This window comes from Eptesicus fuscus, chromosome 11 (assembly GCF_027574615.1).
Source record: "Eptesicus fuscus isolate TK198812 chromosome 11, DD_ASM_mEF_20220401, whole genome shotgun sequence".
NCBI classification, from domain to species: domain Eukaryota; kingdom Metazoa; phylum Chordata; class Mammalia; order Chiroptera; family Vespertilionidae; genus Eptesicus; species Eptesicus fuscus.
In genome coordinates this window covers 46009901-46034378 of record NC_072483.1, presented here as the reverse complement: position 1 = coordinate 46034378, position 24478 = coordinate 46009901, and the positions used below count along the sequence as shown (strand labels likewise).

General features: G+C 41.4%; 1 protein-coding gene across 2 annotated transcripts in view; it reads right to left on the bottom strand.

Annotated features, from left to right (window-relative positions):
• CERS6 (ceramide synthase 6) overlaps positions 1-24478 on the bottom strand; it is a 257579-nt gene that overhangs the window by 189553 nt on the left and 43548 nt on the right. For both annotated transcript variants that reach the window (XM_008138608.3, XM_008138609.3), the window contains exon 2: positions 21-126. In XM_008138608.3, coding sequence (XP_008136830.1) covers positions 21-126 — 106 coding nt within the window. The remainder of the gene's footprint in view (positions 1-20; positions 127-24478) is intronic.

Below are 24478 nucleotides of genomic sequence, written 5' to 3'. Positions count from 1 at the left end.
CCAGGAAAGGAGAGCCGTACCTTGGTGATGGCAGTGAAGACCTTCTCCAGAATGGCATTGGGCTGGGCAACCTGGGGTCCACTGGCCTGAATGTTGAGGGCTATCGCACACGGTTTGGCTACAAACCTACAAAAAAAAAAAGACAAGTCATAAGCCATTCTTTCTATAGCTGGTCTTAATGTCACCAGTTACACATTACTCAATTTGTCCCAAACAGCATTTTATAGGTGGATACTGCCAACACTGATGTTGTTAACTATAAAACAGATTTAATTGTTTTTCTCTTCTTTTGTCCCCCCAGCAGTAACAGTAAAAAAAAAAAGAAAAAAAGAAAGAAAGAAAAGAAATCCTTTGATTATTTTTTGCACTTTATTTTAAAATTTATATTTACTGTTGAAAGTATTACAAATGTTCCCTTTTCCCCCACCAATGACCCTCTTTGCCCCGCTCCACTGCCTCCCCAGGCCTTCGCCGCACTATTGTCTGTGTCCGTGGGTTACACATGTAAGTTCTTTGGTTAATATCTTCCCTTCCCCCACCTTTCCCTCTGAGATTTGCCAGTCTGTTCCATGCTTCCATGTCTCTGGATCTATTTTGTAGTCAGTTTATTTTGTTCATTTGATTCCACATATAAGTGATATCACAAGATACTTGTCTTTCTCTGACTGGCTTATTTTGTTTAGAATAATAGTCTTCAGGTCCCTCTATGCTGTCTCAAAGGATAAGAGATCCTTCTTTCATACAGCTGCACAGTATTCCACTGTGTACATGTACCATAAAACATTTAAACCTCTTGATCTTTAAGTTCTAATAAGACTAAACAGATAGAAAGACTATCAAATGACAAAAATAAGTGCATAAGTGAAATATATAAACAAAACAAACCATTATTTTAGAATGACATAATTTACAGCCTTCTTACTAATACCTGACTAGCAATAGTCATATTTTTACTATGAGGACGTGCTTACTGAGCATCTGATTATACATGTAGAGAGTGTGCTTTTGATTGTCCCAGTCATAAAATTGTCCAGTTTTGTTTCTATAATCAGAGTGTTCTATATTCAGCCTCAATTCCTTATGGCTTCTTAAAATTTTTTGCTTTTTGGTTATTTGCTTCTTTCTCATAAGGAGTAATGCAGAGTCAAACAGCATGATATCCCAGACAAGTTGAAAAGTCTGAATGATTGCAAGCCTCAACTGCACTGTTTTTATCCTAAGCAAATGCCTAAGTCAGGAATGGGAAGAAGTGCTTCAGTTCTGGCCATGCTTGATGTGTGAGTGAGGTATTGAAGGAGTGCAGGCAGAGGGCACGGGGCCCCAAAGGTATGGTGACTAGTGCCTAAAACATTTTTTAAAAGAAAAAGCACTTACAACATTAAGAGTTGTTTTGTATTAAATATTCAAGAAATAAGGCTCTGAAAATGTTTCTGTTCAGTGTGGCATTTAACATTTTCTACTAATATAAAATAATATCCTATATAATAAAAGCCTAATATGCTAAGTGTCTGGTTGTCTGATCTGCCATTCAACCAGTCAAAGCATAATATGCTAATGATATGCTAAGGCCGCTTAACCGCTCTCTATGACATGCACTGACTACCAGGGGGCAGACACTCCAACCAGTAGGTTAGCTTGCTGTTGGGGTCCGGCAGATCGGAACTGAGCGAGATGAGCCAGACATCCCCTGGAGCCCTCCCACGGTCCCTCCCCGGCTGGCCAACCTCCCGTGTCCCTCCCTGGCCCGGAGCATGCACTGGCGGGGTCCTTTGGCCTGGCCTGCACCCTCTCACAATCCAGGATCCCTCAGGGGATGTTGGAGAGCTGGTTTCGGCCCAATGGCAGAACAACCAGTTGCTATGACGTGCACTGACCACCTGGGGGCAGATGCTCAATGCAGGAGCTGCCCCCTGGTGGTCAGTGTGCTCCCATAGGGGGAGCGCCACTCAGCCAGAAGCCGAGCTCATGGTTGGTGAGCGTAGCGGTAGTGGCGGGAGCCTCTCCCACCTCTGCGGCAGTTGGACATCCCCCGAGGGCTCCTGGACAGCGAGAGGGCACAGGCCAGGCTGAGGGACCCTCCCACCCCCTGAGTGCACGAATTTTGTGCACTGGGCCTCTAGTAATAATATAATAATAGACAAATATGCAAATTGACCGCACCTTCGCTACACCTAAGCCACGCCCACCAGCCAAGCCACGCCCATCAACCAATCAGGACGAGTATGCAAATTGCCCCAACAAAGATGGAGGCTAATTTGCATATCAAGACAGTGTCGAAAGAAGCCAAGAGCTGCAAAGGGGAGTAAAGCTTCGAAGAAGCAATCAAGCCAGGGGGGCGGGGGGAGGAGAAGGGAGGAGCGAAGTCAGGGCCGTAGGCGAAGGGAAACGAAGGCGGGCTGGAGGAGAAGGCGGGGCCGGCGGCAAGGGCGGAGCGGAGGCGGGGCCGGGGCCGAAGGGAAATGTGGGCGGGCTGGAGGAGAAGGCGGGGCCGGTGACAAGGGTGGGGCGGAGGCGGGGCCGGTGACAAGGGCGGAGCGGAGGCGGGGCCGGGGCCGAAGGGAAACGCGGGCGGGCTGGAGGAGAAGGCGAGGCGGGCGGCAAGGGCGGGGCGGAGGCGGGCGACAATGGCGGAGCAAAGGGAAACGCGGGCGGGCTGGAGGAGAAGGGGGGGCGGGGGACAAGGGCGGGGCGGAGGCGGGGCCGGGGGCGAAGGGAAATGCGGGCGGGCCGGAGGAGAAGGCGAGGCGGGCGGCAAGGGAGGAACGGAGGCGGGGTAGAGTGCAGCAGGAAATCCCATTGCAGGAATTTTCCTGCAACGGGAAAGCTAGTATAATATGAAATTCCAAGACTCATTTAATGTTGGCAAGTGGTAAATGTACAAAATAGATCATGAGTAAATCCTAGATGAAGCATCTTTTTAACTATTGTTGATGAGATTATAGAACAGTAAACAAAGAAATTTAAGTCAAGAAATTCACTCAACAGAATCTCTTCAAAAGCAACTTCCTCACCTTTGCTAAACGCTTCTAGCAACTTACAAAAGCATTCAAAAAGGTTCTTTCAGTATCTATTGCACAATACCATGTTGTACACATCTCTCCTATCACTTTTAAGCTTCAAACTACTTTTTAAAAGCTCTTCTCTAAATTTTGAGAACGAATGCAACAGCATCTTGAAGGCAGCACATCCCCTGATCACCAAACATTACATTTTGATAATCAAAGTTACTGAATAAATATCATGCTCAGTAAATAGATTTTTAAAGCAGTGTCCAAAAGCTAAGTGGGAATCATCTCTGCTACTATATGGCTGTGGAGCCCTAGCTGCAGAAATTAATCTCTCTGTGCCTTAATATCCTCATATGTAAAAAATTATAATACTTACATATGTATATAAATTGCATGTGTATCCAAACACATGTTTAAACATAATGTTAAACATGTAACATGTTGAAACATAATGTCAGGCAGTGTCTTTGTCTAAAATCATTGACGGTAGCCATGTGCGTGTTTTCATATCATAGCATTTACATAGCAGCGCTTTTCTGGGCCTCGTAACCCACTCAGCTTCAGCTAAGCTATGCCAAGCCATGTGCATCCAACAAGTTCTAAAAGTACCAAGCAAAAAAGAAGAGATCAGGAACCAAGATAGGCAACTGAAAATGACAAGGGTATCATGGAGAGTAACCACTTGTCTCAGTTTGCCCTCACAGTCTGCTTCTCCTTGCATCGTTAATAATGGCACCACCTTCACTGGCAAAAGCATCCCTGTTTGATATATTGCCACAATAATTTTTTAAGTGTCTTCATGTGGACAATAAATGGTAGTAATGACCATCATCATGCTATCAGGGTCCTTGCTCATCTACACCTGGCCTTCTCTCAGGACCCAAAACTTCCAGCTCCCCTATCCATTCCCCTAGCCCTCTAGGGTACTGTGCCTACCCTCAGCACCGGATAGTTGGTATGAACATGTGTAGACCTCATCCGTGTGTGTGGCCTCCATGAAGGCATGAAGGGCCTCAGTGAAAGTCCACATTTCCAGAGCCTAGAACACAAACTCATTTAATCCTCCCCTGGCCAGATGAGGCAGGATGATCATCACCCCCACTTTGCAGAGAGGGTCAGAGAGATCCTCTGCCTCCAGGAGAAGGGAGGCAGAGGGCGGCATATTTCTTTCTCAGGGAGGTCAATGTTATTATCAACTCTCTGGCTTGATTTACTAGCCAGGCTAAGTCTCAAAGTCTGAGGATTAGGGGGAGGGGTATGGTACGAGAAATGAAAGACAAATTTAACAGGATCAATTTAAAGATTGAAGCACTTTAAAGTTTAAATGGGTCATGGTAGGGATGTACAATACATCAAAACACATGAGTTCTTTGAAGGAAGTTACTATGTTATAGAATATTTTTATGTGCATGCGTAGTAAACTGTGGGCACCCAATAAATATTTGCTGGATGAGTGGATGACCAAATCAACTAATTCAACGGTAGGTACCCTTACTATCTTTTCTGTAGAGGCTGTGCATTTTAACTCCCTAGACATTTGGGCCTAGATGCCATTTCTAAAATTCCCATTGACTCTCTGAAGTCAAGGCTGCCCTGAGACAAGCACTTGTGTCCCACCAACACCTCATCAGGCATTTTCTTTTCAACTTACCTAGTACAGACAGCCAAACACTTAATTTCCAAGATTTAAAAAATTTCATAAGATAGGCAGAAAATCTTAATTTCAAATCCCATATGAGAGGAAAGAACCGATATAATTTTTATCTTCCTAATAGTACCCCTGATTATAGGAAAAGACAAAAATTTTATTTGTGTTTATTCTCCAAACAATTTGTGAAGCACTGCTAGCATTTTTCTTTTCAAAAAGCATATCAGACACCAGAACAAAACAAAACAAAACAAAATCACTAAGACACAACTACCTATTGCCATGGTCCATTAGAGAAAAGCTGGATATTTTCCCCTCGATGCTGGCTCAGACAGAAGTAAGTTCAGAAGAGCGGTCTTTCACAAAGGCTGTCTTAAAAGACAGAGAGCAAGAAATTGGATGGTGGGTAGAGTACCTACAAATACAATAGTTGAAAGAAAATATGTATTTTCAAGCTTTGAAGATTACCTCTACCTGGAAATGCTCACCCGATTACTTTTTTATCAAAGGCAGCAATACCACCTTCAAAAGATCAAACATCTATAAAGTACTTTCATGTAGTATAACATCCTATTTGAAAGTAAATACCATAAGGATGCAAGCTTTGAGGAATACTAGTCTCAATTTAAAGGCAAAGAAAGCACCTAAAACATTCCTACTTTTAAATTCTATTGAACAGTGTGCATTTCTATTTTTAACCATGAAATGGGCATCTCCACACAGTGTTGAGGTAAGCTCTGGGCTGTGGTATGGCTATAAGTATACAGAAAACAGGAAGTGATTCTTGCACTCAAACACATTTACAATATGGGAAAGGAGATTAGTAAGAAAATTAATGTTCACAGGGTATCTGTCAGTTCTAATGACTTAATACTATGTAATCATCTTCAGTGAGGAGCTTGGCCAGAGATTTTAGCCCTTTCTAACACTAGCATTTCTGACACTTTGCAAAAATAATTGGAAGACTCTGGTATGGACACGTGAACATTAAAGAAAGAAGGAATAGAGAGAAGTGATTGATTCAATTCATTGCCTGATTACCAGCACTTCATAGACTACAACGTTCATCAATGATAGGAGGCCATGGCCAGGTTCACAGCAAATATTAAAATTTTTAAACTTACAAGAAAAGTATAGATTGGATTTTGAAAGCTAATATGTGGGTGCATGTTTAGATACACATGTGCCTGAGTGAATCGGCATGTGTGTATGGCTGTGTATTCTACAGTCTTATCTAAGATTAAACTGTTTAAAAAAAACAAATAGTGGAAAGAAACCCAGATGGAGACAGCAAACCTGATACTTGTTAGTAGTTACTATTGTCAAGTGCTTTGCAGAATAAACTTTTTTTTTTAAAGCCCAACAACTCTTTGAAGTAAATAAAAGTCCCATTTTACAGAAATAGAAACTAAATTTCAAAGAAGTTAAGGGATCTGCTCAAGGTCTTAAAACTTAAAGTAAATAGCTTACACAGGATGTAGACCCAGCCCATCCTAACACAGTCTATTCATAAAACCCATATTTTCCCCTTTCCCTAAAATAATAAAAGGTAAGTTTATGAAAGAAGTATTGTTAAAATATGTGTGATATGGTCATACACTTTCACTCAGTATTCCTACTTTCATGAATTTATTTAAGGAAACTTGTCAAAGAAAAAAAGCCATAAATGTAAAGATTTTCATGCACTGATGTTTCTTATAGGGAAAAATGGTAACTAGCTTAATAGTTCACTAACAAATGACTCACTGAGCACCTGTGATACCTCAGCCCTGCTGTAAGTGCAGCAGTGACAAAATGCCTGCTTTTATGAAGCTGACACTTTAGCAGGAAGAATATAAAAAATGAAGTGGTGCTATGCTGGAAGCTAGAGGGTATTTTGCTAAGTGAAATAAATCAGACAGAGAAGGACAAACACCACATAATGTCACTTACATGTGGCATCTAAGCAACAAAATAAATGAACAAGCAGAACATAAACAGACTCAGAGATACTGAGAACAAACTGATGGTTTCCAGATGGGAAGGGGATGGGGGTCTTGGTGAAAAATGTCAAGGGATTATGAAATACCAATCGGCAGTTACAAAATAGTCACAGGGGCCCTGTCCGGTTTGGCTCGGTGGATAGAGCATCGGCCTGCGACTGAAGGGTCCCAGGTTCGATTCTAGTCAAAGGCATGTACCTTGGTTGCGGGCACATCCCCAGTAGGGAATGTTCAGGAGGCAGCTGATTGATGTTTCTCTCTCATCGATGTTTCTAACTACTCTCTATCCCTCTCCCTTCCTCTCTGTAAAAATCAATAAAATATTTAAAACAAAAACAAAATAGTCACGGGGATGTAAATTACAGCACAAGGAATATGGTCAATAATATTGTAATAACTGTGTGTGGTGCCAGATGGACACCAAGATTATTGGGGATCACTTCATAAGTTATAAAATGTCTAATCACTATGCTGTACACCTGAAACTAATATAAAATAATATAGAGACACAACTATAATTGAAAAAAATTTTTAATTAAAAATAAAATAAAGTGGTGTATGTTTTTCCAGATAATGAAAAATACTATAGAGAAAAATTAAGCCTGCTAAGAAGGATGGGGTTGCAGTTTTTAATATTTAACAGACTGTTCAGGGAAGGCCACTGAGAAAGTGAGAAGACTCCTGAAGGAGGTAAGAAAATAAACTACAAAGAAAATTGGGGAAAGAACATTCTGGAAAAAAACAGCAGCCAAGGGCGAAGGCCCTGAGGAAGGAGTATGACTGAGATGTTGATGGCACATCTAGAAGGCCAATGATAAATTCCAATGCTGGCAAGAGTAAAGAGAAACAGCTGCTCTGGTAAATTGTTTCTGGGTTCCTAAACAGAGATAATCAGTCTTGGAAATGCAATTTACCAATAGTTAGCAAATTGTTAAAATGCGTAAGCTCTTATAGGTATTACTAGTTTTCTATTTTATTAGAAATATACCCTACAGATATACTGGGCATTTTAAGACAATAAAGTTTACTGCAGTATTGCTTGAGATAACAAACAAAAAAAGAAAGGGAATAGATGTTTGTAAGAAGGATACATGTGAAATATGGTACGTTCATACAATGGAATTCCATAAGGTTGTTAAAATGAGGTAAATCTGTTGTACTTCAAGACACAACAATAAATATAAAATGCAAGATACAGAACAAGAGTAATATCCCATTTGCGTGGTTAGAAACACTTTTATCAGGAAGAGTAGCAAAAAAATTGTTAATGGTGATAACCTTTTGGGGTTAAGTATATTAATTTACATTTTATACCTTTCTGTGCTATTTTAAGTTTGTACATTTGTATGCTTTATATTTATTTAAAGGTAAACAACATTTAAATACTTTCATTGCATATTTAATGACATGGAAAAATGCTCAGAAGCAAGAGGTAAGGCAATATTTATATGATAATCACTTATAGGCACATTTCTGACATATGAGGAATAGAATGAAGACATAAAATTGAGTCACTCTAGTCAAGCTGCTAAATTACTAAAATTAAGTAGGTTGAGACATGAGGAAACAATTCTATTCTTGTTTTAACTAGCCTGGGAATTTGAACTTTTGATCTTCCAAGTCCTACCTGAGTGCCTGGATATACATGAAACCTCCAGGTAACCCTCTATGCCTGAAGGACGAAGGAAAGAATGTTCATGTATCCAGACCACCTGACATCCAGTCTGCAGACCACGAGTCTTTCAGGGGATCACCATCTCAGACCAATCCAGAGACTAAGAATGCGAAACTGATTCTTCTCAGGAATGAACATTTTGCTATAAGAACTCTTAGCTTTTCTTTCTTCTTTGGAATACTCTGGGTATTGCTTAGTTGTGTTTCTGGTTTGCAAACTCTAAGAACCTTGAATAACTTTTTGTCATTTATTTCTAACCAAAGCTTCCTGATTTCATTTATGCACAGCTGACACATAAAAGCTAAGCATAAATAGTAAAAGGTTAAGTTAACCATGCCTATTGCCAGGTAATAGGGCTGTGGCTTACTTTAACATTCTTTTTTATGCTTTTCTATATTTTCCAACATCTTAAAATGAGCCTGCAAGCTTTTAATACCAAAAGTAAATATCTTTAGAAATAGAGATGAACAGGATGATCTCTATGCCAGGTAAAATTCTAAACCTCAAAAGACACAAAAACCAAACGGACAGCCCCAAGACACCTGCATTTCAGCTAATTCCATGGAACAATTCAAGCAAAGGATCTCACTGTGACTGAGACAAGGGAGAGATGAGTAAAGGCAACAAAAACAAAGTGCCATTTTAGTACCATGTCAGGTAAAGAAAAGGATGAAATTCAAGTCAATGGGAACTCCAACAGGTATGAAACTATGGTGAAATTTCATCAAGAAAAATGTTACCAACATTAAATAGATTGCTTGAGAATTTTAAAATGCTTCTGCCTGTGCCTAGAGAGATGCCACAGAACTTCTCTATTTCCTCATCTGTAAAATTAAAATCATAATTACACTCTGTCTTATGTTGGAAAATGTTTCTAAAGCATTGGCCTCTTGAGACCCGTTGAAAAAGGATAAAAACAGGGGAAGATGGTACGCAGACTGGTGTGCAGGCAGAAGAGAATACTCCTCCTAGGACAAAACATGAATGTTTTCCAGGTAGGATCATATAGTAGAGAGAAAAATTCCTTTAGCGGATCTGCTCTGAGCTTGCAGTGTTGGAAAGCTACTCAATATTTCTGAACCCTAGTTACCACAATTATAAAACGGAGACAATAAAACCCACCTTGCAAATGTTGTGTGACCATTGACAGAATGAATATAAACCTCACACCATGGTGCTCAACATCTGGAAAGTACTCCGTAAGTACTGGCTACTCTTAAATTTTTATAACAAGAAGCATACATTTTACACATTAGGAGGGACTTCTAGTCTGTGCTGGTCATCAACTCATAGAGGGAAGTGTGTTATGTGGTAGGCAGTGAAACAGGGGTGAGCAGAAGGTTCACTGGGGTGGAAACTCCCTAGGACCTAGCAAAGGGCAAAACTGGGAAAACAAGGACCTTGCCCCCAGGGTTAACCTTTCCTCCCCTAGCATATCACTGGTCATGCTGTTTAGAACCCCTAACCTTTCCTATCACTGGTCTTGAGATTCAAACCCTCCCCTGACCTTTCCTCCCCTCGTCCTTGGGTTAGACTCCCTTACAGAGGGGACAAACAAAGGGACAAGAGAAGCCTTCAAGCATTAAGCCCCCAGGACAATGAGGTTCTGACACATCAAATACATTAGGCCTTAGGTGTGTTTCAGCTCCAGGCCCAGAAAAGCAGCAAAACCAGACAAGCGACTAATGACCACTTTGGCCAACTAATTAGTAGAGAGCACAACCCTGAAAGGACACACCTGGAAAGCTAATGAATATTCTATTGGGATCCTCCCCTGAGACCTACAGATAAAAACCTTCAAGAGGAGGACCCAGAGTGGCTCTCTCTATGGAGCACAATCTCGCCTTCCCCCACCCCTTTCTGCCTTGCCTCTCTCTCTCCCCATCTCTCTCCCTTTCTCCCTCTGTCTCCCCCTCTTTCCCTCTTCCTCTCCTTCTCCCAAGCTCCAATGGCCCTTCTTTTGCCTCTGTAACTTGTTCCCTGAGCCCACGAAGCACAACTGGCTTACATCCTCTACAGCTCACTTCTTCTACCTCTATGACTTCCTAAATAAACTTTCTCTTAAGAGTTTGAATCTAGGCTCTGACTTCTTTCTTAGCCAGAACTCAGGTACTGAGTTACTGAACCAAGGTCGGGTCTGACTCCACTGACGGAACAACCTGGTGCTGTTTCTCCACCAACAGTTATGGGAAGAACCTGAGATTGGCAAAAACTGATGAAAGAGCCAGAAACTCAAGAGCTTATTATGCCACTTGGTCCAGCCTCCTTCCTCCAAACCAGATTATTCTTTAGAGAGATCATTCAAAAATTTCCTTTGGGCATGAAACCTCTATGTACATTTCTTTTTTTTTTTTTTTAATATTTTTTATTGATTTTTTACAGAGAGGAAGAGAGAGGGATAGAGAGCCAGAAACATCGATGAGAGAGAAACATCGATCAGCTGCCTCCTGCACACCCCCTGCTGGGGATGTGCCCGCAACCAAGGTACAACCAAGGTACATGCCCACTGAGCCAAACCGGCTTCGGCATCTATGTACATTTCTTTGCAATTTCTTGTGAATCTATAATTATTTCAAAAAAGAAAAAAGAAATCTTCCCCTGGTATCTTATTTTAGTTTTTTTTAATCACACTTGAGTCAAAATGTTCTTTCTGCATTATCCTTTCTTGCTGAAATGTAAATCCATTTCCTCTTTCCTCAGCCCTCTGAAGAGACGGTCCAGTCGGTAACCTCCTCAAATATTTGAAAGCACTGGTTAAGTCAGCCTGCGCTCCTCCTCTTCAAGAATAAACAGCCTGGATCCTGTAACCCTTTCTGCATCTGCCTTTTTCTTTTCTAACTTTAAATTTTTACTTTTTAGTATTTTAAGGAGTATTTTCTGTATCTAACTTGGTTCTTTAAGGAAATGGAAGAGACCCTTAGACAATAGCTGCTTTTGTTAATAATACTTGGCAGAAACTTTGTTGTTGTTTGTTTGTTGTTAAAAATTCATAGGCAGCTCTCTAATAATTACAGCTACATCATAAATAGCTGTGGTAAAGAGGCCTGTCAGTCTAGTCTACTTCAACCTTATCGGAGGGCCAGATCAGAGACCGGGAGGCCACCAATGCCATAAACTGAGAGCTAAGATCCTTGGAAAGCACAGGCTGACCTGAGAAAGTCAAAACTGTCTCCTTGCTATGTATTTCCAGGATTGTGGGAAAAAATAAACAAACTCTAGACTTGCGATATTTCACCATGAGTTTATCACAACTATTTGAGAAACACAGAATCTAGTCATTAAAGACAAAGCTCATAAAATTCTAAGAAAGTGTGTCTTTATTCTAACAATGAAAAATGTGCCCCCTGCATGTTGCATAAAATAAGATATAAAGGGCATTAAAGATACTTATAAGAAGAGAAACTATAGCATGAATATACATATGAAAATACCCTTGTGGTCAGGAAAGTCTTTAAGACAGTACCACTAGGAGTAAACTGATTTTTTCATAGCATTCTGATGCTGAAAGTGAGGTCTGGGAGAGTTCCAAGCCCTCCTGTAACCCATTAATCCTTTAATTCCATCACATTTGCCAGTTGCCTTACAATTCACAAGCGCTTTCACACTTCACCTCAGTCAATCTTCAAAACGTCCCCAAGGGATAAGCAAACAGACTTTATTATGACTGTTTTACAAAAGAGAAAAATAGTTCATTCAATGTTTCAGTGACTTGAACTAAAAACGAAGGGATTCAGGTACATATTCATTACCCTGTTATTCTACTCGAAGAACTGCACTCTGCCAATACTTCTGACTGTGTGCACATGCTCGTGGACCGACCTGTGGACATCTCTTGGATAGCAGTGCCAGGAGTACCGTCCACTGGCGCCTCAAAACCACAGACAATGCGCGATGACTTTATGGAATTTCAAAACAGCAGTTCATAAAGGAGAGAATCATAAAGGTTTTCCTTTAACCTTATGATCTGCCAAGATGCTAAAAATTCCCCCCAGAAAAATGTGACAGCCTAGCACCAATTTTAACACCAAACAAGACAGAATGAAACCGAGTGAAGGAAGCGCCCTTCACACACTGACAGGAAAGAGCATAATTACCAGTGGGAAAGCTGACTCTCAGCATCAGCAGAACCAGTTTCTCTGCTATAAAATGTAAACGTTGGAGGATGGCATATGCGATGCACTGAGCACAATGCCTGGACAGAGCAAGACCTCAGGGACTGGCCTCCATCACCCTTCACAGTCCCACCCCATTATCACGGAAAGATTCCTCAGGTCTCAGCACAGACAAACTGCTTCACACAGACAGAGGTTGAGTCTAATGAGAACATTATGATATTTATTTGACCATCATAACGGTTTACTTTAATTCAAGGCCTTATACTTTTTACAAGTACTCAATCTCTTCATTTGACTTCATAATTACTATTAGCTAACATGTTGAAAGGGAGAGAATGGAGGCCCAGAGAGAATATCATCCCCAAACCTAGAGGCAAAGCTGATCCCGAATACACAGCTTCTCTCAGTTGGTTGCTGTTTCCTATTCTTCTCTCATATGTGACAAGCTATCCCAGGACTGGCTTGTGTGGTGAAAATATGAACCTAACAAACTTGCAGAGGAATTCTTTTGCAAGTCCTTCAAGTTCTTGTACGACTTTGGCCCAACTAACTCCCTTGGGCAGCATGTGTTCTGGGCCCTGTGCTTGGGCAGCATGGCTGAGATGTTTTCTCTAAAGACAGCGTGGATCCACAAGGATCTCGCCAGGAAAACGCACCAGGAATCTTTTATTTATTTATTTTTTTATTGTTTAAAGTATTACAAATAGTAGTACATATGTCTCCTTTTTTTTTTTTTTTTTAACAGAGAGAATTAAACAGCAGGACCTAGTTAAATTGGTCTGGGAGTACTGAAAGACACAAAGGCAACCCGGAGATGTCACAGAGGAAGTCCTAGGTAGGGGTGAGGGAACAGAGAGTAGAAGTTTGGGAGGGACCCCCCAAAGAGCTGGACCCAGACGCCTAAGGAGGAGAGGCCAGGCTGGGGACAGTCAGAAACCAGAATCAACTGCTGAAAACAAACCACCTCTCCTGCTGAATGAAGATCTGCTGTAGAGGTGACCCTTTCAGGAAAGGAGGTGAACAGGAAGAGTATGTCCGGTCTTCCTCCTCCAGCCTCCCTCCTCCAGCCATGCAGTCCTACTCTAGGACCCCATTTTGGCAGACACCATAGGGAAAGTGCTGGCATAGGAGTAATGTGGTTTTTAGGACCTGGGTCCCAATGCCACAAACAAAATTAGAAGGGGGCGGTTTGTAGCTGATGGCTCAATGATCAGCACAATACTCTCCCATTCTCTAATTTTCACTTTGGGGATGATCCTTCCAACTGGGAGTCTATCTTTGTTTGGCTGTTGTAGTACAGCTGATAGTTTGTTGGTGGCTGCTGGATAAGAAGCTAAAGAGAGCCTGGCCTGCATGGCTCAGTGGTTGAGCATCAACCTATGAACCAAGAGGTCATGGTTCGATTCCCAGTCAGGGCACATGCCTGGGTTGTGAGCTCGATTCCCAGTAGGGGGCATGCAGGAGGCAGATGATCAATGGTTCTCTCTCATCAATGATGTTTCTATCTCTCTCTCCCTCTCTGAAATCAATAATATATATATATATAATTTTTTTTTTTAAAGAAGCTAAAGAGATACTGAGATACTGATTGGCCGGGACATTTATTTTCTCCCTTTCCCATTCAAAACCTTCTGCTGTCGTGCCGATATGTGGGAACATCTGTATTCCAAAGAATCTGCTACTTATTTTAGGATGCCTCGGCATATAAAAAGAAGCTAAGCAGATAAGCTGTCCTGGGTTCAAATCAATCCTGATTTGACCTCTTATGTACTAGCTGTGAGATATTACCTTCATTTTCACCACCCTGAGTCAGTTTTCCTGTGATGCAATTACACCATTGGGACCATATAGCTTTTGAGAATCGAATGAAACACTGATGTAAAGTCTCTGGCAATAGGCAGGCAAATGCTGCTTTCCTTCCCTTTGTATGAGAAAAACAACAGATCAAAGGTTAAAGAGCTATTAATAATCAGCTTCTCTCTCTTGAGATCTTCATCTTGCACTTCCAGGTGGTCTAAGAACTGCTCTTGATTCTATGAGAAAATCCCCTAATGACAGGAAACCTAACCTAAAAAGTGATACAACCTCACGAGATTAGAATCAAAGCTCAAATAAGAGGTGTAGAGACAACTCCAAAGGCAGCAAAGAAAAAACACAGTTTAGACACAGGGAGTAAATAGGAGAAAACAGAATAAAAAACACACTTGGCTCTTGATAGGAAACATGCATTTTTTTTATGCAACTTTGCATTATCCAAGCAATAGATATAGAACCATTATGTTTTTTAAAAGATTAGTAATCTCTTGATTTACTCTACTCTTTCCATGGCCACAACCCCTGTGGCATCACTGGAAAGCACAGCGTGTGGACAGAATGGGGATAAACCCTCAAAATTCTTCAATGGGAGCATTTATGAGAAATAACCAAATCTGCAAGTAAACAGCAGAACTCAATTAAATAAAAGAACATATAGGTCATTTCCATTAAAAGTTCTGTAGTGGATTCAGTGAGGCATTTCCCAGATGGGCAAAAACTTTATAAGTAGAGTGAGTTAAGTAAGGTCTTATTTAAAGGCCCGAAGAGAAGGGTGAGAAAAATGTTAGTAATTATGGAGGTCATTGTAAGACAAAGGTTTTTACCATAAAAAAGAATTTTTAAGCAAAAGTCAACATTTTCTTTGTCACCTCTGGGGATTTACAAAATAAAATGATTTTGCAGGAGCTCAGCGTTGCATCCTCTGGTCTAACTCCCCACTGGATGTTTACATTTCCTCAGGCCTCCCCATCCCTGATGGGCTCATTAGCCCTGTAACTCACACCAGGGACCAGGAGCATCGGCGTCATCTGAGAGACTTCAAACATGCAGACTCTCAGTCCTGAACCAACTGAATCATTTTTGTGCTTTAACAAAAATCCCCAAATGATTTCTACGCACAAATGATTTCTAGTTTAATAAGCACATTTTAGCTCAATGCTTCTGAAATCAACCAGCAGCATCAGCAGCACCTGAGAAGTTGTTAGAAATGCAATTTCTCAAGCCCCACGCCAGCATTACTAAAATCAACAGTTCTGGGGGTGGAATACAGCAGTCTGGGTTTGAACAAGCCCTCCAGGCAATGCTGACTCCCCTAAAGCTCGGGAGCCAGGGCCTTAGCCTAGACTTGAACAGCCTGGTCTTAAAGGAATGAACAAGGAATTCTCTTACACCCACAGCAGCCTACTGCACCGATGGGCAGCGCTTTCAGAAAATTCTGTCTTAGAAAGGAGCCCAAGTGCTTCCCCATAACGCTACCAACTGGGCCTTCCCTACCAAGAGGAATAAAGATAACAAATCACAACCGTTCGTCCACATGACAGTCCTATGACATTCAAAACAGCTATGAAGTTCTGAATCCTCTTTCCTACAGATAAAATGTCTACGTAGATAAAGACACAGACAGACAGACAGATACAGCATAGATGTAGTTTAGATACATAATAATCATATAATAATAAAGTATGAAAACATATTATATTAATTCTGTAGGTTGTGATAAAGGCAATGTAACTGTATTGAATCTATTTCACAGAGAAATGCATAAAATATGTTATATACTATATACATATTACACATACATAAAATCTCATTAAATCAGAAAAGAGTAAAATCGTAAAATCATCATCTTTCTCATTCTAGAATCAAATGTCAACAATAAGGAGCTACATTAACACTAAGTTTTTGGCAGCCCCTTCATTCACTGGGCTTATTGTCAAGCGAATCCCTTGAGTATAAAAAATAGTATTATTTTTCATCTTTTTCTTACATAGACTGTTGTTTTTTCCTTCTGCAAATACCAGTCTTTGAAAGGCCACTTGGATCTCTCAGTTCCTTCTCCACCTACGTCTCCAGTCTTGCCTCTGTTTGACCACAGTGCGGAGCAGCATTGCACAATTTGGATGGAGACGGCTTTCTTTCGCAAATACCACTTCATTTCATTAATGTCTTTCCATGCAGACAAATTAGTTCGCTGACTGCTCGGGTGTACCAAAAATAACTTGCTATGGTTTATTAAACATCATTCAAAACGCAGCCAACGTAAACCACCAGCATTAGGAGCCCACCACAGTTCATTCAACTGCACCACATTATCACATCACAGAGAAAATTGGACCTGTGACTTGAGGTCCTTTAGCACCTTCTTTTACCTAAAAAATACCACCTGCACCACAGATTACAAACAACAGACCTCAGAAACACACATGAGTTCAAAGTTCAATTTTAAATACAGTCCAGGGTGGCCCTTGAATGAGTAGAACACCGAGGAGAGAAACGTTGAGTGTGGTCACTGATGAAGGTCGTCTATTTGGAGAAACACTCAGCACTGCACTGCACTTGGCAATCGGAACACATTAAATCACACTTTCATTCATTTGCTGATGTCTAATGCAGTAATGCAGCACGCACCACGGCATACTGGGGCTTCAAACACTTTCCACTATTAACCACTGACTACTCTCCTGGGACACATGTTATACAAACCCAAGGCTTTTGACTTTGCAGATGTCTAAAGGCCACTGTCAACACCTGCTGAAAACTTCAGTGTCTATCTCAAATGTTATCTTTCCCAATATTTTCTTGATCCTCTCCACTTCTCTCCAAATCCTGATGTAATAGTATTGTACGTGCACCTCTGACACTGTCCTTACTCCACAGATCACTAAGGTCATTTGATCACTTGTCTTCTCCCCACCACCAGGTAGTGAGATTCTGGATGAGCAGGGCTCACGCACTCTCTTCTCCAACAGCCTGGCGCGTGCTACCGTGGTAGGCAGTGTTGGTCTCCCACCTACCCCTCCTTTCTTGCAAACAAAATACCTCACTTATGTGAAAAGGCAACTTACCTACACATAAAGAGGTAATATGCTAATTGGTCCTAATGGTGTCCCAGTCACGACCGTTCAACAGGCTGCACATGCACAGGAGCTTGTGGGCGGGGACTTGTGCCACCGGGACTTAAGGCTGCCACCATGGGCGACCCCACCCCCCGCCCCCAGCGGAGGTGTGCACAGGCCGACGTGCTGCCCGGCCTGGAGGGGAGCATCAGGACGGGGGCGGGGCCTTGGCGGAGAGCTCTCAGCACTCCTGCGCCAGGGTCTGAAGGCGCAGAGAGGAAGGGAGAGCAGATGGGCAGTTAGGGGGTTTAGGCCAGGAGGGGAGTGCAGATAGGCAATTAGGGGGATCAGACAAGGAGGGGGAGAGCAGTTAGGGGGATCAGGCCAGGAGGGAAGAGCAGTTAGGGCCATCAGGCCAGCAGGAGAGCAGTTAGGGATATCAGTCAGGCAGGAGAGCAGTTCAGGCAGGCAGGCAGGTGAGTGCTTAGGAGTCAGTGGTTCTGGATTACAAGAGGGATCCCAGATTGGAGAGGGTGCAGGCCAGGCTGAGGGACACCCCCCCCCCCAACCTGTGCACGAATTTCGTGCATGGGGCCTCTAGTCAATTATAATTGATTTGGGACAGTCATGAAAGTCAGATTCTTATTCTCCAGACATCTGCTTCCTCTATTTCCCTAGCAGCTACTGGAGGTGTGGAGGTGACTGAGAAAAAAATTTCCTCCCTGATAAATGAACTGTTTATTTTTCACTCAGCCTCTTTCTTCCTCTTCCTTCCTTGTAAAAAAGTACCTTTTGGAGCGGTAGCAGCCACACTGGGATCAAGAGGTGCTGATCTTAAAAACAAAGCCCAAGAATGGCACAGCAGAAAGGCAGCAGCAGCTGGGGTCTCTCCTGCCTTTGTGAAGCTACTGCATCCAATTACAGTCCACTGACCTATGTTCAATGTCAATCAGGTATTGTTCCTTGTACCCAAAAATATTACTAACATAGCTACTAGTATCCCTGGCATATTAAAAAACTTGAGTATTTATTAAGATGTATTTAATTCATTCATTCAAGTAGTCAGAAAATACACAAAAGATCTTGGTATCTCACTCCTACCATTTTCTCCCACTTTATTTAAAATTTCACCTACATCACAGGGGAAACCACTTCCTAACTGCCACAGAATGCTAATATGGTCAGCATACTAATAAAGTTATTTTTTAAATAACAAGGAAATGTTTGTTCAGGAGAGATTAGACTTACAGTAACCAATAGAAAAATGTTTTTAATGTGCAGTTCTAAATGACACCTGCTTTACAACATACTTTATAAATGTCAAAAATCCTTTGCCCTAAATGAAGTAGCTGGACTGTACCGGAAATCCCACCAAAGCCTGTCCCTGCACCCAGCTCTCTGCCACCTGTGCTCATTACACAGATCTCAAAATCTGAGGTCATTGCCACAGGTTTGTGGCTCCTTTATAGTACTCAAGACCAACGCTATGCAACTGAGTTAGAACACAGAGTTGCAAAATTTTGAATTTGATGACAAGAATCCAAACCAGGGAATCTCACCCACATACAAAATCATTATCACAATAAATTCTCCAACTGTGTTCTCATATTAGTCACTGCCCAGCACAGTGACTTAGAGATGCACTTACCCAAATTGGCTTTTCCTGAAGGAGCTGGGAAGGCAGGACAATTTCTATATGCCTCATTTTTTTACTTTTGAAAAATTGCTTCTAACAAATCATAAGCTTCTACTTCCCCTCAAAGAAAATTACACTCAGTGAAGCTCCTTAGGTCCCAACGTTCCGGAAGGCTATTCCATTTTTAATTGAGATGTTTCCATTGTTCCTGGCAGAGATGGGTGATCTCTTGGCTCCCAGAGCTTGGAAGCCTTCCTTGGGAAAGCTCCCAAGTTGCAAGCACAATTCTTTTCAAACTCTGGTCTCGCTAAAGTCATTTATTAGTTTAACATGACAACATCTCATCTCTCACCACTGACTCAGTGAGAAGAAACCACGTCATGCTGTCTGGAAGTGTCTCATTTCCAGTGCACCTAAGAAGTCCCATCAGCAATTTTCTGGAATGGTCCCTTGAAGTTCTGTTACTATCATCCCCTCCTCTCCTTCCTCCTCCGCCTCCTGCCTCCTCTTCTACCAGCTGTTATTTGCCAGTCTTCAAAGCCACTACTGCACTCCTTATCTCTCTGGATCCTTTTGACAAATCTGTCAGGCCTATGAGATAGTCATTCTCTCTCTAGGTTAGAGAAAAGTATGGCTCCATTTTGCACCAAATCAATGGAGATAAAATAAGGGCTTCAGTTTCCCTAGTGCGCCGTATTGACTGTTAGATCGGCACATTTACTTATATGCTACCACTCTATTGGGCTGTATTAGCATTTAGGCTGTGCCCTGATCCCAGCTTGGGGAACTATTAGGATCTTCTCAGCCGCTTTCCAATGGTATAACTGTATAGCCTTGTTATTCTTACATTTTGTTTACCAGATCGGATTTATTTCCCTGAAGAGTTAAGCTCCCACCAATTGTGTCCAACTTGATTTAGTCATCAAATGAAAATAGAAATCATGTCTATAGGAAATAGTATTTTAATGCTCTTATGAACATAGGCAAACAAAGTGTACTCATATAGCAGGAAGAAAAAGATTTTGGAAATCTTTCCAAAATGTTTGTATATTATGTCATTTTAAAAGTGGATAATAAATGTCTATTTTTCATTAAAAAAATTTTAAGACCATATTCCTTTTGAAAAGAAAACTTCTTCCCATCTCCAAATATATTTTTCTCCATGTGGCAGGGTATTGCCAAGACTCTGTGGTTTATGATGTGTGGCCACTAAGACTATTTGAAAAATGCTACTAAGGCCAGCATTCCAGTAAATATCAACCATCACCAAAACCTTAACCCATGTTTATGATGTACACAGAACTATTGTTTAATCAGTTAACGAATATTTATTAGCATTTTCTGCAGTGGTCCCAACCCTGCTTCCCATCACAACCCCCTGGAGCATTTTACAACAGACTGATGACTCAGTGGCACTGGGGCTGGGCATTAGCTCCCCTGGGACTTCTAATATGCCACCAGAATTGGGAACTGAAGGCATGGGGAACAATGGCATTTGAGAGGGAAGTCAGTCTCAGAAGAAGTCAGGCTCAGAAGACACTCCCTTCCACTGACCAAAAAAAGAAACTCAGAAACACATCAGTTCTTCAAGGGAGATACACTGATCACTTTTTAGCATGTCAGTGCTTAGCAACAACTAGAACTGTGGGGCCACAAAGAGACTAAGTGGTCAAGGGCCTTAGAGACGCAGGCATAGGAACATTAGGCAGAGGGGCATTGGATAAAACCGGGGGTTATATCTCACAGCTTGGAGAGCTCTGGGTACCCAGATTTGCATCATAAAAGGGTAAGAGGCAGGAAGAGAAAGAGACACAAACATATTAGTTTCCAACAAAGTATGTAATAAGTCATTTAAGCATTCACTATGAAACAGAAATCCCACAGGTTTCAAGAATAATTTCTCACATGTAGGCAAAGCTGTTTCCATATCCTTGGAGGAAGTGTTTTAATAATGATCTTGCTCTAAAATTACTTCAACCGTAATTTCAAATGACATTCAGGCCTATGCTGTTATTAAGAAGAGGAACCAAAGAAGTATTCCCCACCCTCCAGAATTTATTGTACTGCAGCTCCAAACAACCAAAGATAGCACAGTTAATTACGTGGTAGCACAGTGCAGGACAAATACAGCTCAACTTTCATATCTGGGCCCTAAACTAGATTCCCAATGGAGAATAAGTGAATGATGACAATTTGAACAACAATGACTAAATTATGACACATCCTTTAATGTCCTTTAAACTGGTTATGTGTTCTTAAAGCAAAAAAAAAATAATAATTAACTGCAGGATTGTTCATAAGAATAATCTCTCAGCTGTATTGTCAAAGCACACTACGGTGCCACCTCAGTGCGTTAAGGACATGCACCTTAATTTTCTCTTTAGACTAAAGGGCATTTATGCCATAGCTGGTTTGGCTCAGGGGATAGAGCATCGGCCTGCAGACTGAAGGGTCCCGGGTTCAATTCCTATCAAGAGCATATGCCCGGGTTGTGGGCTCGATCCCCAGTAGGGGGCGTGCAGGAGGCAACTGATCAATGATTCTCATCATTGATGTTTCTATCTCTCTCTCCCTCTCCCTTTCTCTCTGAAGTCAATAAAAAGATATACATTTTTTAAAAAGGCATTTATGCCTACACTGCTTAGTATATACCTGCCAAATAAAAAGTGGAAAGAACACTTTTCCCAAAAAATTTTAGAGGTTATCTTCCAGCAGATACTCAAGAAGGGAGTAACCTCTCACGTTCCCACAATCTCTATGGGTTTTTGAAATTAAACCCAATTCCAAGGAAAATTTTTGCAGGATCTTTAACAGCAAAAAAAGATGCCTATGGCTATTCCTTTCCATGGCATTTGAGGCTATTTTTACCTCAACAGCCAAAAACAAGAGGTAGTAAAGGCCTCAGCATCCTCCTTTAAACTGTAGCTAGAGCTTTACTTCGATAGCACCACTCCCATCCACTTGTGTTTATAAGCATGCTCCTGACCTTGGCTAGCATCCTCCTGAGCTCAACCTTCACTAGGAAAAGGAAGTGACTAAACAAGGAACCCAGTTCTCGTTCATTTGGACTTTATGAGAAACTTCCAAACTGGGTGTTTCTTCCTTTTCTCCAAATCATAAGATTTCCACAGTCCAAACAACCCCATCAAACATTAAAGCTCATTAGCCAACGGTAATGAGAAAGGCAGAAAAAGCCCAAGTTTGCACTTTTTCTTTTCCTGCAGAGGACAAATTACTGCATTTTGATAGACCTGATATCAAAAGTACAAAGATAAAAGAAGCCAGAATTCAATGAGAAGTGGCACTTGATCGAGGTTTTCTCAGCAATGAAATGGGCTATTATGACACGGGAGAAGCAGAATGTGTAAGGTGAAGAACAGATGTGGGCAGAGTTGTCTTTGACCCCCAGCTCTTTCCAGTATAAGGTCACATATCAAATAACAACTTAAATCTGACTTTCTGTCTAAAATGGGAACAGTTTTTGCAATAGCTCTGGACCAGGCACTCCCAAGCTCCTTACACATACTAATTCGTTTAATCCTTAACCTTTTGCACTCGGATGTCGAGTGTGACTTGACACAGTTAGCATTAGAATAAAGGAATCGAGAAAAAAGCAAGCGAGTGCAAAGGGTTAAAACAACCCTGAAAGGTAGATACTCATTTTACCAATGAAGAAGATGAGACTCAAAGGGATTAAGTAACGCATGTGCCAAAGCATATGGCAAACAAATATGGAGCTGAGATTCATTTAGATGGTCTTGCTCCAGAGTCTGTGCCTTTAATTGCTGCACAGTTGCTCTATAAGGCTATTAGGAGATTAAATGAAGTAATGTACACAGCACTTGAACTGACAGTTCATTATTACAGCACTTGCAGCTAATTATTATTCACATAAAAATAACAATATTGTTTACTATATTATATAGTCTATACAATCATATTTTTTTAATTCTTTATTGTTGAAAGTATTACAAATGTCTCCTTTCCCCGCCTCCCCCCCATTGACCTCTCCCTGCCTACTCTCGCACCCCAGCACATGCTCCTACCCACCTATTGTCTGTGTCCATTGGTCATGCTCATATGCATGGGTACAAGTCCTTTGGTTGATCTCTTACCCCTCTCCCACCCTCCCCTGCCTTTTCCCTCTGAGGTTTGACAGACTGTTCGATTATGATTATTCAGCTGCCTGACATTAGACACGTTCGTGCAGAAGCTGGGTGTCTCTCCTGAGTGTTCTCTAAAATTCTCTTCCATTCTATGACTTTATTCCTTGCTGGGTCAGTCTGGTTCAAAGAACTTAGACCTATAGTCTTCCCATGGGCCAGGCCCCACAACCCCACTACCATCTGGCAAACCTCTACCCAAAGAAAATGTAGGTGGTTTTGAATATTCTGGAAACTACACCTGCAAGAAGGAGACCAAACTATTGAAAACAGAAGACTTGACCCATTGTTTATAATTTCAAGATGCAGCTTAAGCTGTCAATACAAAAATGTGCTGGATTCTGAAGTTCCAGCTCCACTTAAAGACTACCCAAAAAAAGAGTTTGAGATCTTTATTTCTTTTCTGTGATTTTTATACTGCAAGAGACAGACATCTCTAGGAGTTGGTGTTCTCCAAAAAAGTCACCAGAGACAGGATCTCTGAAAGGTAAAGAATAATGTTAGCTATGTTCAAATTTCTCCAAAGAAACTGCCTTATTGCAGATTTTCTTCTTGGCATAACTTGTACTTTTAAAAATAGTAGCCCGCTTTTACCAGCAAGTTGGAACCTACTGATGCTGACTTCTAAAATCCTGCATTCTTCCTGCTGCTAGTAATGCTCAAAGTATGGCTCTTAAAGTTATTTGTCAAGCTGTCTTTTTAACAGGGCCAATTAGTACTTTCCTCCCAGACAAAGGCATGAGAACCAGCCTCATGGGAAATGAGGGAATCTTTACATATTGAATGATTAGCAAGGAACTTAGAGTGGTCCCCACCTTTTGTCATCAATTCTCTTGCCCTTGGTAATTAGAATTCTAATGCTTTAAAAGATGGTAGTGCAAGACAATCTGTAATTTAAAAAGAATTTTTATATCATAAAGTTTTTCCCCACAGTGACTGCATCGTTCAATTATCAAAAAACAACACTTGCCGATACCGGTTTGGCTCAGTGGATAGAGCGTCGGTCTGTGGACTGGAAGGTCCCAGGTTCGATTCCGGTCAAAGGCATGTACATTGGTTGCGGGCACATCCCCCGGTGGGGGGTGTGCAAGAGGCAGCTGGTCGATGTCTCTCTCTCATCGATGTTTCTAACTCTCTATCCCGCTCCCTTCCTCTCTGTGAAAAATCAATAAAAAAAAAAAAAAAGAATTGATATCCCTTTAAAGCACTCTGCTCCATCCTATAGTCCCTTCTAGTAATTTAAAAAACAAACAAACAAAAAAAACAACAACAACACTTAAGGAGAAAAGCGAAAGTTAATTCATATTCTCGGCTTGGACAGACATTATTAACATAAGCAATACTATTATGTTTCTGTGTGTTGAAGATATAAATGTCAAA